General features: G+C 44.5%; 1 protein-coding gene across 1 annotated transcript in view; it reads right to left on the bottom strand.

The window, feature by feature from the left end:
• The window catches only part of POLR3B (RNA polymerase III subunit B), a gene marked incomplete in the record, with an annotated part of 1,742,661 nt that overhangs the window by 849,025 nt on the left and 879,813 nt on the right, over nucleotides 1–13,823 (bottom strand). The window contains 1 exon segment of the mRNA XM_044088141.1: nucleotides 6,075–6,173. Coding sequence (XP_043944076.1) covers nucleotides 6,075–6,173 — 99 coding nt within the window.

Below are 13,823 nucleotides of genomic sequence, written 5' to 3'. Positions count from 1 at the left end.
TTTTTTGGGAACTCCAGCATACAAAATCTTTTAGCACACTGACTTAGGTAACAAAGAGTAGAAAGGTTGTTGTCAAACTTAAGGTGCCTATAACAAGAAAAATAACCAGAGATCTTGTTGAGGCCTTAGCAATATTTCAGAAATTTTATGAAAATTTGTATAAAGCAGAGAAATGTAGAAATCAAGAACACAAATCGAAATACTTATGGAGGACTTCAGTATGCCAAGGTTAACTCTTAGTTAACAGTTTAGACATGAGGCGATGGGATAAAAATGGTGAATTATAATTGATCTGCAGGAAAGTCTCCAACAAAGGGGAATGCTGTGGAAGTTTGGAAGCTAGGAGGGAAGAAGTGATAAAGAACAGGATCAGCAACTTGGAAAAAAGTTGTTCTGGCTATAACATTAAAAATGGTAAAGCCCTATGAAACCCAGCCTCATGTAGAACCATTTCAATTTTAAACTATGAATATAAAGTATTTATGTCTACAAATGCTAACAGAATGGCAAAGGTATTGCCAAAATGTATTGCTAAATTTCAATGTGAATTTGTGTGCGTGTAGGGGCAAACATTTGACCACATTACTAGAACAATGATGAACAAGAGGGAAGCAGACTTAAGAAAATTCAGCTGCTGTTGGTGGGTCTTGATGCAAACAAAGCATTCAACACAGTAAGCTGGGATTTTAGGAGTATGGTGGCAATAAGGTTAATTAGGAGGATACATGAAGGATCGGAGACAGGAATTAAAGTGGGTGGGTCACTCTCTGATAAGTTATGTCTGAACAGAGGAACCAGGCAAGTGTTTTCTTTCCACTTTGTAATTTGCTTTATATTTAGAATCACTGGCAAAAAAATAAGGGACTCAGAAATACAAGGATATAACTGGCATGGTAAAAGTTGGCTTTATTTGCATATATTTTACACCTGATAAAACCAGAAAGGGACATCTCAATGTTGTGGAACACTCTTTTCAGGATATACAATTAATGAATAAAAAGCAAAGGCTATAGCTGTAAATTATGTACCCATGCATGTATTGGTTCAGCAATACCCATATTTATGGGGGCACAATAAAATGAAGTATTTAAGGGGAATGGCTTAAACATGCTTCTGTTATAATAGCTAAGAATATGAAAATATGTGGGAAGAGACTAAACAAAAGATAATACAAAAACTGAGAAACTGGAAGCTCTTGCTTAAGCATATGGATAGCAAGATAAAAGCAAAGAAATTATTTTTAGTCCTTAGGATTACCCAATTTGAAGGGATATTTTAGAGCTACATAGTTAAGGCTCATATACATAACACAAGCAGAAAGGTGCAATTCAAACTGGAAAGGTATGAAGAAGAAACATATGGAAATTAAAGAAATAAGAAGTGGGATTCTGGATGCAGATCCAGAAAGAGAATAACAGCCAAAAAGATTATACAATAAAATTAGCAAAAAGTATTCTGAGAATTAGGCCAGTATGAGAAAGGAGAATTTGCAGATAGGGATGACTGCAGTTAGGGGTCCAGAAAATAGGCAAGAAGGGCTGCAATTTACTGGAGAAAGCTGGTAAAGGAACATAGTACTGGGAGCAAATAACCACAGAGGGAAAGGTAACAGAATGGGAACAGGCCAAGAAGACATTAGGATTGCAGTCTACAGGCTACCTTCCATACCAGGGATTAATATCAGAGTATGGACAAACAGAAAGGGATATGGGATCCTAAATAAAAGTCCTGCTCTGGTAGAGTTTTTAATTGAAGCTAGAACAGAAGCTGCTGTTAAAAAAGGATAATTAGTAAGGCATATTAAAGTATTGCACTACAACTAGAGGAATCAATCAGAGAAGGTTAGAAAAGACTGGGAAAAGACAGTGGATAAACAATTTATAAGGGAACAATGGGAAGGCATATGCATGGCTCCTGAAGTCTGCAACAAAGTCTACAAGATTTAGGATTTTCGCTTGGAAGTGTTTACATAGGTATTTTATACCCCCACCAGACTAAAAAAGAATTTTTCCTCACGTAGACTGTAAATGCTGGAGGCATGATACAGAAGAAAGAGGTAAGTGAGAACATATGTTTTGGTAGTATAATGAGCTGCCAGACTTCAAAAATTCCTTACAGAGAACTCTGTCAAATACTGGATGAGCAAATCGGTGTAAGTAAGGAAATTACTCTTTTGAGCTTGGACACAGGATCTGAATTGCCTAGACATAGTAAGGGTTAATTTAATTCAAGTGACTAACAAAAATGCAGTAACTGGAAAATGGAAATCAAAGTCAAACAGAGCTGTGTCTGAAGTACTGAATATTGTAACAGAAATAAAAAAAATGGAAGTGGGATCTTAGAAAAGGGTAATAGGAAATTACACAGAAATAAATGGAAACTGTAAGAACAATATATGCAGAACAATGATCTGGAGGAGGAGTGAGGTTCATAGGTAGGTACTAGGCTATTGGCCCTATGGCCTATACAAGCCTAGCCAAAAGGTACCCTGGCTTTCGCCACCCAAGAACATTATTTTCCTGTGCCCCTGTCAAGCAGAACCACAGAAGTGATCCCCGGGGTGAATTTCTTATTACCCATCCAAATATCAAGATTTTTCTTGAAGAGTGCTAATAAGGAGCTCTGTTTGACATAGATAAGTAGTCTGTTCCAGAGTATGGGAAGTCTCTGGGACAGGAATCTATCCCTCCAGCATGTTCTGTTTATTGTGGTGACGAGGTTTAGGTCCCTAGAGTGTATAGCTCGGAAGGATTGGGATTTCTTTAAGTGGAGCACGTCCAACAGCTCTGGGTTTGACATAGCTTTGTATGTTAGGCAGAGATCGCCTCTGAGTAGGTGATATGTGGCGGAGTAAAGCTGGAGTTTGTTGAGACGGTCTGCGTAGGGCATCTGTTTGAAGCCAGTAATCCTCTTTGTGAGGTATTTCTGCGGCCTTTCCAGTTGTTGTAGATGTCTTGTGAGGTACATACCAAAAGGGGCGTTGTACTCTATAATGGGTCTAATGAGTGATGAGTAGAGGGGAACAATGACCTCTTTTTTTTCTGGATGAAAAACCTTTTGTGATGAGGTGTGCCACGTAGAAGGATTTCCTGACCACTGTGGCAATGTGATTAGCAAAGGAGAGACTACTGTCCACCTGTGTCCCAAGGTCTCATCACACTTTTGGTGTTAAGTAGACTACCACCTATGTGGTAGTTCATAGGTACAGAGTTTTTACCAAAGGGGATGACAATGCATTTTCTGGCATTGAGCTTGAGACCACGGCTTTGACACCAGGCATCTGTCTCAGTGAGGCCCTTTTGTAGGATGTCCACATTGTTAGGAGTTTCGATTATGGCTCCTAGTTTGCAGTCATCTGCAAATTTAGTTAGCCAAAGACCTTCTGTGTTAGCCTGTACTTCAGAGAAGTAGATACCAAACAGGAGAGGACCCAGGACTGAACCCTATGGTACTCCCACTTGTCACTGGTCAGAAATCTGATTTGGAGTCTGCTACTTTCACAGTGTGGGTTCTGTCAGTAAGCCAGTTGGCAACCCATCCTGTGACATAGGGATTTATACCTAGTTTAGTGAGTTTATCTATAATTCCAGAGTGGGGGATGGTGTCGAACGCCTTGGTGAGATCTAGATAGGCTGTGTGAACTACCTTACCCTCATCTATGGCTTTGGTGACTGCTTCAAAGAAATCTATCAGGTTTAGGAGACATGATCTGCCTTTTACAAACCCGAACTGTGTGGGTTCCACAGTTTGGAGATCTCCAATGTCTTTGTTTATGGGTTCCATGATGATATGTTCCGTGGCCTTGCAGACGACGCTTGTCTGGCTAATGGGGTGGTAGTTCCTGGGGTCTGTTGTGCCCCCCCCCCTTTGTGGAGTGGGATAACCGTCACGGTGCGCCATTCAATGGGCACAAAGCCTGAGGTGAGGCTATGATTGAACATGTTACTTAGGTGGGGTGCCAGTTCATTCTGTAGTTCATGTACAAGGCAGCCTGGGATGTTGTCAGGTCCCATGGATGCTGTGTTCTTGGCTTTGGGGAGAGAGGTTTTTACCTGGGCAGCCGTGATTACAGGAACTTTGCATTTTGCAGGTTTCAGGGAAGGCAGGAAGTAAGAAATTTATGTATACTAAACTGATGATAGTTATACAAAAGAACACTAATTGGGAAAATGTTAATATGGTTGGTTTTCTTTTATACAAATGCATGTTTGCTTTTGTCTTACGTGACAATTTAATAAAGTTACTAAAAAAGGATTGGACTAGTCTTGACATGATCAACTGATGAATAGGAGGTGCATAAAGTCTGGATCCAGCCAAGTCTTCTAAGGTGGAAGTAAAAGGTAAGCCTGGGAAACTGCAATGACATCCAGGCGCGCGCACACACAAAGTTTGAGGTTAGCCTTCATTGCCACAGTGAAGACCTGAAAGCCGAAAAAATGTTAACTTACCTTTAGGAAATTTGGGCACTGATGGACTTTTTTTCCAAGCTTACAAGCAGCTTCATCTGCCCTTTCCAGTGGAAAAACTAGAATGATGAAAGATTTGAGTGCCTTTAAACTGTCATAAAGAAAGGCATGTTGCTAATGACAGCAAGCTCAATATCTGAACTGTGTAAATAGCAAAAACAAGATGTGACAAAAGCATGCATATAATAGGTACACATTACACCAAAATAAATTTAATGGTGTGGATCTGTCCTAAAGTGCAAGAACGTCTGAATCAAAGATGGCATGTTCTGATTGGTGGAAAAAAAAATAAACATAAGCATGTGACATATCAAAGACAGCCCTTGATGTTTGAACTTTATGGTCCAATAATGACAAAGCTTCTTCTATTTGTGTGTGTTGGGAGGGACTTTACTGACAGGACTAGCAACCAACCTATCTATATCTACAGTAAAGTGACACTGTAGCCCCCCCACACACACACACACACATTCATACTAGTAGTAAGGAACATTCTGGCACAGTGCCACCTGGTGTAGGAAGGAATTCAGTAAACATTTAGCTAACCAGGTTAAGTCTACTAGGCAGTGTTGATTTCAGACAGACCTGGAGAAAAGGAACCTCCCAATAAACAAAACAGCAAATTATTGGCACAGAAACTTCACAAAATTAAAATGAGCATAGAGGAAAATAATTCAACAGATAATAATGGCATAAAAATTAATGTACAAAGTAAAACAGTAATTTGCATTCAAAAATGAGAAATAAGCAAAGAAAATGTTCAATATACACGCAACACTGATAATTATCTAATTAACATACCTTCAAAAAATCACTTTCAAATTATTTACAAACTGGTCCTTAAACTACTAATGACAAACTCAAATCCAAGCAGGACCTTAGCAGAGTAAAGTACAAGAAAATCAATACTTCCTTAACAGAGATGCCACTACCACTGATTAATGCAACATCTTAACCTGTGAATGTTTGTACTTTACTCCGCTAAGGTCCTGCTTGGATTTGAGTTTGTCATTAGTAGTTTAAGGACCACTTTGTAAATAATTTGAAAGTGATTTTTTGAAGGTACGTACTTGCCTTCACACAACCTAATCAAAGGGGGTTCTCTCTCTGGTTCTCAAGCTCTACAACTCTCATAGTTATCTTCCTATGAGCCTATTTAAGCTCTCAACAATTTCTATAGGTTCTCTCTAAGCTCTCAACTCCTACAGCTACCCTCACACAGCCCAACCTTGTAAATATTGTAAATAGCATTCTACTGTTGATGTGCATATGTAAAGCGTATTTACATTTTCTGAAAAGGTTGTATGTAAACTGTTTTCACACCTAACACCTATCTGTTTTCCTCAAATGAAACTGTATGATCCCTACCTTCAAGCTTAATGAATTTAATTATGTATGATATTGAATGCATTTATGAGAAACTATTCTACATATTATTATTATCTTTAATATTAACTATCAGTTGTATCTAAATTGTATAATGCATCTTGGAGCTTTTCTTCCCAGGCCTCCACTGAAAACGGGTTAATTCGGCCCAGTTGACTTCCCCGGTAATCAAACTGCAAATAAATAAAATAAATGTAGTCATACGAGCTGCCATATACTTACTTGTTAATCATATGCTCATAAAGTGCAATGTTACAGTCATTCTCCTCATTCACATCAAGGTACTCAACCAAGCTCTCATGTAGGAAATCTTCAAATGACCTGGTCATAGACAAGGGAAAAAAAGAGAAAGAAGAAAAAAAGAATTAACAGTGACTTAAATTTCTTCTAAAACAAATATGCAGTGCATGTTTAGAGTCTGAATGAAACAAATGCAAAAATAAAGGAAATATGTTAAGAGATTACTCCCACCACCTAGAAACTTAAAAGTTGGGATTTTACTACCTTCCCAAACCTGCCCGACACAAAATGCCCATATATGATGCAGTTAGCAGATGGCAACCCAACTGAGAATACACTATAAGTTAATATATTGCAGGGGGCAATGTGATTAGTCAGTAATCTACATCTGTCTCCAACTAATAGTAAACGTGTGCATACTTTTTATTCAGATAATAGTCTGGCTATATACAAATTATTCCTACGGACAGTGGATACTTGATCAAACAGCTCATTGTCAACAAAAGTACCCGGGTCCCTAATAACTGTCAATTTTCAAGGGGGTATCATCTGTGTGAGAGGTGCATGCATGTTCATGTTTGCCAACAATACTACATTTACTAGCAACAGGACTTTAAGACAGCTCCCCGTATGCAGTTACCCACAAACTTGATCTGCAACAGGCCTCTCTGGCATCAGCCTAGACACAAGAGAAATAAAGGAAAAGGGGCACAAGGACCAGTCCCAGAAGGAGACCACTAGTAGTGACCCCCTCCCACATTTTGATGAGTGTGCCTCCTGCACTAAACGACTATGTTTTGTCAGAAAGCCAGTTTGTTATCCAGCGGGTAACATAGGAATTTGCATTTAGTTTGAGTAGCTTGTTGATAGGTATCAAAGGCCATGGGCAGGTCAAGGCAAGCAGTGTGAACTGATCTGCATGCACCTAATGCATAAATTAATTGTTTAACAAAATCCACAAAGTTTGAGAGGCAGACTCTACCTATAATGAACCCAAACGTGTTTGAACCAAGGAACTGTACACTGCTGATTTCCTTTTTAACAAGTTCCATAATGATGCACTCCATAATAGTTTGAGCCCACAGCTTTCAAACTTATGTACTTGTTTTCTAGAGTCCTTTGCACAACCACTGTACCATGGTGGCACAAATCCTCCAAGAGATTTTTCCCTAAATTAAAAGGGACTGCAAGTGAAAGATCGGTTCTGGTAGAGCTGCTGTTAAAAAAAGGGATAATTAGTAGGGCGTAACATTGTATTGCATAACTACAATAATCAATCAGGAGGCTAGAAAAGACTGTAAATTGCCTTTACAATTTCTCTTCCCAAAGGAACAATGGCAGGATATCTGTATGGGTCCCATGTATGCAACAAAGTCCAGAAGGTTTAGGATTTTTGCTTGGAAGTGTTTGTGTAAGTAATTTTATACCCCAAGCAGACTTCTGAAAAAATGTTCCTCAGGTAGACACTGCAAGCTACACATGTAAGATGTGAAAGACATAAATGACCGGAACATATTTTTTTTGGAGTGTAACAAGTTGGCAGATTTTAAAATCTCTTACAGAGAACTTTGTCAGAAATGGTAGTGGAGCAAATTGCTATAAACTAAGGAAAGTATTTGTTTGCACTAGGACACATTATCTCAAACTACCTAGACATAGTAAGATCTTCCTTTCAGTTAATGCTACTGGCTGTCAAAAAAGCAATTGTTAGAAAATGGAAATGAAAATCAATTGCAATTGAACCATTGATATTGTTAAGACAAGAACTGGAGGTGGGATCTTTAGAAAAGGGAAAGAGAAAATTACATGGAAATAAATAAAATTTCTGGGGAACAATATAAGCAGAATAATGTTTAGGAGTGTCATATTATCAGATCAAATGTTTAAAATCTCGAATGCTCTAAAGAGTGAAAATGCAGGAACTCGAACTCCTTATTGTGGGTGCCCCCCCACACTCCCCGATAAATATAGATTCCAACTCCGAGATCGCACTACAGTGAGGAAAGGGCAAATATTCCAATCTTCACTGTACCGCGATCTCAAAAAAAGCACTTTGAGTTCCGGCATTTTCTCTCTTTAGAGCGTTCGAGATTTTAAACATTCGATCTGATGATATAGACCCGTTTAGGAACAGGAGTGAGATTTAAGAGATTGCAGAAATTGTTACAATTTATGTAATGCTGAGTGAATGATGATCACTAAAATGTAAACTGCACGAAAACAATGAGAAACAGCACTATGTTTTTCTTTTTCTATTAATTTATCTACACCTGTGTCACTATTTCAACTGTGATTTGATAAAGACATTTTATTTAAAAAAAAAACTGCTATAGGGTGCTTGCAAAAATATTTACACTGTTCTTCCACTTTGTAGAATAAAAAGTTATGTACTCACCATAACGTTCCATCTGAGTAGGTATCATTTGTCTGCAACCTTTGGGATTCGGATCCGAGCTGGCAACTTCTACCGCAGCATAGATCTGAGCTCCTAGCTCCTCCCTTTACCCATAATCCCCTGCCAACCCTGACTGACCTCAGATCAAGTTTGCCCCATATAACAACTTGCTAGTGTGTCCCGGCAGGGACTCATGTAAGACAACTCCTACTTAGAATCATATTGGTCAGGGGGAAGGCGGGTGGGATGGTTGCAGACAAATGAAGATACCTACTCAGATGGAACGTTATGGTGAGTACACAACTTCTTAATCTGAAGTAGGCACTTCATTTGTCAGCAACCTTTGAGACAGAGTCCCCAGCTACCTAAATCTTGGGTGGCCTTCATGGAAGGATATTCCGGAGCACTGCAGAGCCAAAGGATGCCCTACCTCTGGAGACAACATCCAGTTTGTAATGGCTGATAAAGGTATGGGATGAAGCCCAAGTGGCTGCGGAACAAATATCATCCAAGGGAACCCTAGATCTAAAAGCAGCCGATGTAGCAACGGCCCTAGTAGAATGAGCGCGGACTCCCTGAGGTGCAGGCTGTCCAGAACTCTGATATGCTAAGAGAATACAGCTAGCTATCCATCGTGACAGGGTAACTTTAGAAACTGACTTGCCTAGGTTGGTTTTGGCAAAGGAGACAAACTGGTCAGACTGTCTATGACCAGCCGTTCGATGAATATAAAAGCACAGTTGTCTGTGCACGTCCAAAGAATGCAGCTTATATTCTCCTTTGTTCTGATAGTTGGGGAAGAACACAGGAAGATTAATAGATTGATTAATGTTTGCTTCGGAAGATACCTTAGGCAGAAAAGACGGATTGATTCTGAGGTAAACTCTATCCTGATGGAAGGTCAAATATGGTGGTTTGACACAGAGCGCCTGAAGTTCAGAGACTCTTTTAGCCAAAGTAATGGCCACCAGAAAGGACGTTTTCCAAGAGAGGTATTTGAGATCAACCGTGGCCGCCGGCTCAAAAGGGGGGCTTGTCAAGGCCTGTAGAACTAAAGATAAATCCCATGGGGGTACTACCTCCCTGACAGGAGGTCTGAGGAGGAAGGCACCCTTAAGGAAAGCTTTACAGAGCTTGGAGGTAATAAGAGGGCCAGACTCATGCCCTACATGATAGTGCGAAATCGCTGCTAGTTGCACCTTGACTGTAGAACAGCTAGCCCCCTGATGAAAAAGGGTAGTTAGAAAATCCAAAACCGATGTTAAAGACACTGTAAAAGGATTTAAATTATGGTGCTCAGCCCAGATGGAAAAGCGTTTCCACTTACTCCGATAGACCTTTCTGGTGGATGGCTTGTGTGCTGCTACTAGAATGGCTTTGACTGGTGAGGAGATTCCGGGAGTCCTTATCAAGAGTGGAACTGGAGCAACCAAGCCGTCAGCTTGAGGTTGACCAGGTTGGGGGTCGGAAGACCCAGGGGGTGAGTAATGAGATCCGGAAGAGGATCCAAAATCCAGGGCGGATGAATCAGGTGAGACCATAGGTACGGGAACCACGTCTGACGAGGCCAGAATGGGGCAATGAGGATCATCTTGCTCCCCAACCGACTGGCTTTCTGTAAAAGTTTTAGCATCAGGGGCAGTGCAGGGTAAGCGTAAAGAAGACCGGGAGGCCAAGCATGTAGTGGAGTCTCTCTCGGGGACTCCCCCAGAGGGGGGATTAGGGCGAAGTAACTGTTGCATTTGGTATTTGAGGGAGAGGCAAAAAGATCGCAACAGGGTTGCCCCCATTGGGCAAATATTCGCTCTGCTACTAGAGGATTGAGAGACCATTCGTATGGAGTCAGGATTGTACGACAGCCTGTCTGCTAGGATGTTGGACCGTCCCGGAATGTGCATTGCAATGAGAAAGCAGTTGGTGGATATCAACCATTCCCACACTCTCATGGCCTCGCGACAAAGAGGATAAGACCTGGTTCCCCCCTGTTTGTTGATGTACCAGACCACTGACATGTTGTCCGTATGTACCGCAATTGTCCCAATCGGAAGAAGGTCGTGAAGTGCCTGCAACGTCAAAAGCACCGCCCTCATCTCTAGGATACTGATATGCAAGGAGGTCTCTATGTCATTCCACGTGCCTTGGACCATTCTGCCTGAATAATGCCCCCCACCCACCCCAGGTGAGAAGCGTCCATGGTCACTGTGGCGATGGGAGGAGGAATCGGGAATGGACGTCCCATGTGGTGGCTCGGGGACTGGAGCCACCACACGAGCGACCTTCTGCAAGTCCTGTTTAGGGGAATGGGATGGTACAGAGGGTTGCGAGACAGGGACCATTGCACCTGAAGGGTCCACTGCAGGACACTCATATTCAGACGGGCCAAGGACAGCAGAGAAATTGCTGCCGCCATGGACCCTAGAGCCCTCAGGACCAATTCCGCCGGTGGAGCTTGAAGTTGGAGGATGGCCTGTACATGCAACCTCAGGTTCTGAAGCCGATCTGGAGTCAGAAAAGCAAGCATTAGTTTGGAATCCAGTCTCGCCCCTATGAAATCTATTACCTGTGTAGGAGCCAGAAAGCACTTGGCCATGTTGACTGTCAATCCTAGACGTGGGGCAAGATTGAGGAAGTAATCCCTGCATGAACAGAGCAGATGCCTTGTAGGGGCAGTAAGGAGCCAGTTGTCCAGGTACGGAAAGACCTGAATTCCCTGGAGTCTCAGGTGGGCCGCTATTGCCGCTAAGACTTTGGTAAACACCCTGGGGGCTGAGGTGAGACCGAAGGGGAGGGCCCTGAACTGAAAATGACTGGCTCCCAGCCGGAAGCGGAGAAACCTGGAGCGTCTGTCCACTAGAATGTGATAGTATGCATCCTTGAGGTCTATCGAGCACATCCAATCGTTCTCCTGTAACAGGGGGAGAATAGATTGCAGCGTTACCATCCGGAACTTTTCTTTGGGTACTGCCAGGTTCAAGAGAGAAAGGTCGAGGATGGGCCTCAAGTCCCCCATCTTTTTTGGCACCAGAAAGAACCTGGAGTAAAATCCTGATCAGAGCTGATCTGGGGGAATGGATTGGATGGCTCTTTTTTCTAAAAGCTGCTGAATTTCTGTAGCAGCCACCTCCCTCTGACTGGGTGGTACGTCGGGGAGGCTTCTGGTTTTGGGGGTTACAATAAAGGGAATTTGGTAACCTCTGGATATGATGCGAAGCACCCAGCGGTCTGTTGTTATGGACTCACACATTGCTAGGTGCCTCGAAAAACGCCCCCCCCCCCCGACTGCCTCCAGAGTGGAGCAGCCGGGCAACCCCTCAGGGGTTCTGCATGGGCCTCTCAGAGAAGGGTTTCTCTGGACCCAAAATTCCTGAGACCCCCTCTGCCTCTAGGGCGGCATCCTCCCTGTCTTCCTCTGCCACGAGAGGACTGGTTATCCGGAGCAGACTGGGATTGATGCGATTTCCGGAACCACATCTTCTTCTGACCCTTTTGGTTCTTGGAAAAGGACCTCTGGGGAGCAGAGAAGCAGACTCAGACGGCAGACAACGTCTTCCCGTCTTTCTTGCTCTGGACTAAAGTGTCGCGAATGGTTTTGCAAACAGAGCAGAACCATCAAAGGGGGCATTCACGAATGACGCCTTAAAGGGTTCCGAGAAGTCACAATGTCGGAGCCAGGCTTGTCGCCTCATGACCAGTCCGACTCCGCCAGCTCTAGCGGCTCCCTCAGTGGCGTGAGACAAAAGCCACATAGAGGTGTTAGAAATGGACCGTAGAGTGGACATTAGGGAGGAGTACAGTTGTTTGTCCCCTTCCGACATGGACTCTGGGGGGGAGGCAGTGTATTCTTTGATCAGATCCCGCTGCATCCGGATGACGTGTGCCATACAGTTCAGCGCCCTCATCGAGAAGGTTGCTGAACTGAAGGCCCGCCTCCCAAGGCGAGACTCCTTGCTCGGTGGGTGGACCGTGGGGCTCTCCTGAGCCAACTCTCTCTTGGTGGCTGCCACCACCAACATGGCATCCACAGGGAGACCTCTGCTCCAATGGGTTCTCTCTATGGGGGCACTCAAGATCCTGTCTGGACACTTGGGGACTGGCAATACAGTGTCCGGCTCCCTCCAAGCCCTGGTGGCAATAAGGTCCACCAGGGGGTCAGGGGGGGACACCCAAGAGGTAGATGGCCCTGCTTTGAACACCTCTAGAAATACGGACTCATCGGAGGAAGACTTGGGGGCAGACCAACCCCCCCCCTGATCCTAAGCATTTCCATGATGTCTCCAAAGGAGACATCCTCGGGGGCTGACCTTGGGGAGCCTTCCCCTTAATCTAAGTCCGTATCTTCCGTACGGGACTCGGGGGGAGTCCACGTGCCTCCTCTTACACTTAGACTTCTGAGGCACCTCCTCGGGGGGGCTGTCCGAGGAAGTCTCACCAGCAATGTCATGTTCCGAAGAAACCCCCCGAGGAGCTGAAGCAGTCTGCCCCAAAGGCCGGGTGATGGGAGCCTGGACCAGCTGAGAGGGAGTGCAGGGGGGAGCCGAAGCGCTCAACAGTGCCCTCCCCACCGCAGCGAAAGCCGAGGGGGAGCCACCCTCAATAGGATCTGAGAGTCGACTCCCAAATGGATCCGAAGCGAAGACCGGACCCGGGGCCGAGACGATCAGATCTGAAGGACCTGCGTGCTCAGACAGGGACGGAGCTGAATGCTCACCGAATCCCTCGGATCCAAAGCTCGGCCCGTGGCTCCGAGAGGTCGGATCCGACAAACTCGAGGGAACAGTCGGAGCCGAAGTGCCCAGCACTGTCGGCTCCGACCTACCCCCGGATCCAATGCTGCTCGGCTCCGAACCCGGAAAACGGGTAGGAGAAGGAGCGATTGGAGCAAAGAATGGGGTCGAGCTCCCCCCCGGAGGGGGGGGGGGGGGCAAGAGCACTCCCATCTGCAGCTGGGCCTGGATGAACCTCCTCATCATCCGGTCCATGTCTGCATCCGACATGCTACAAGCGGACCTCGAAGAGGCCACAGAGGCAGGCCTGGAGTGCCGCCTCGATGACCTCGACGAGGACTGGGTCACCCCCTCCTCGGGTCCTGGTGAGAAGCATCGGATCCAAGGAGGAGGCGATCCAGAAGCCCTGGAGGGAGAAGTCCATTTGGCTGGTGGGGCCGAGGAGGAGTCCTCGGCCCGCCGCTTATGGTGCTTCTCTCTCCGCTTGTCTTTCTTAGCCTCCCTCTCCTCCGGAGCCGAAGCGGGAGGTTGAGTCCCGACCAGAGAGAGGGGGGCAGGAGTGGCCGCCACCGAGGGCTGGATAGCGGCCACAGAAGTACTGGAGGCCGGAGC

The sequence above is a fragment of the Protopterus annectens genome, chromosome 11.part0 (assembly GCF_019279795.1).
Source record: "Protopterus annectens isolate FY-2018-M chromosome 11.part0, PAN1.0, whole genome shotgun sequence".
In the NCBI taxonomy this organism is placed as follows: domain Eukaryota; kingdom Metazoa; phylum Chordata; order Ceratodontiformes; family Protopteridae; genus Protopterus; species Protopterus annectens.
This window is presented reverse-complemented; position numbering and strand designations above follow the sequence as displayed.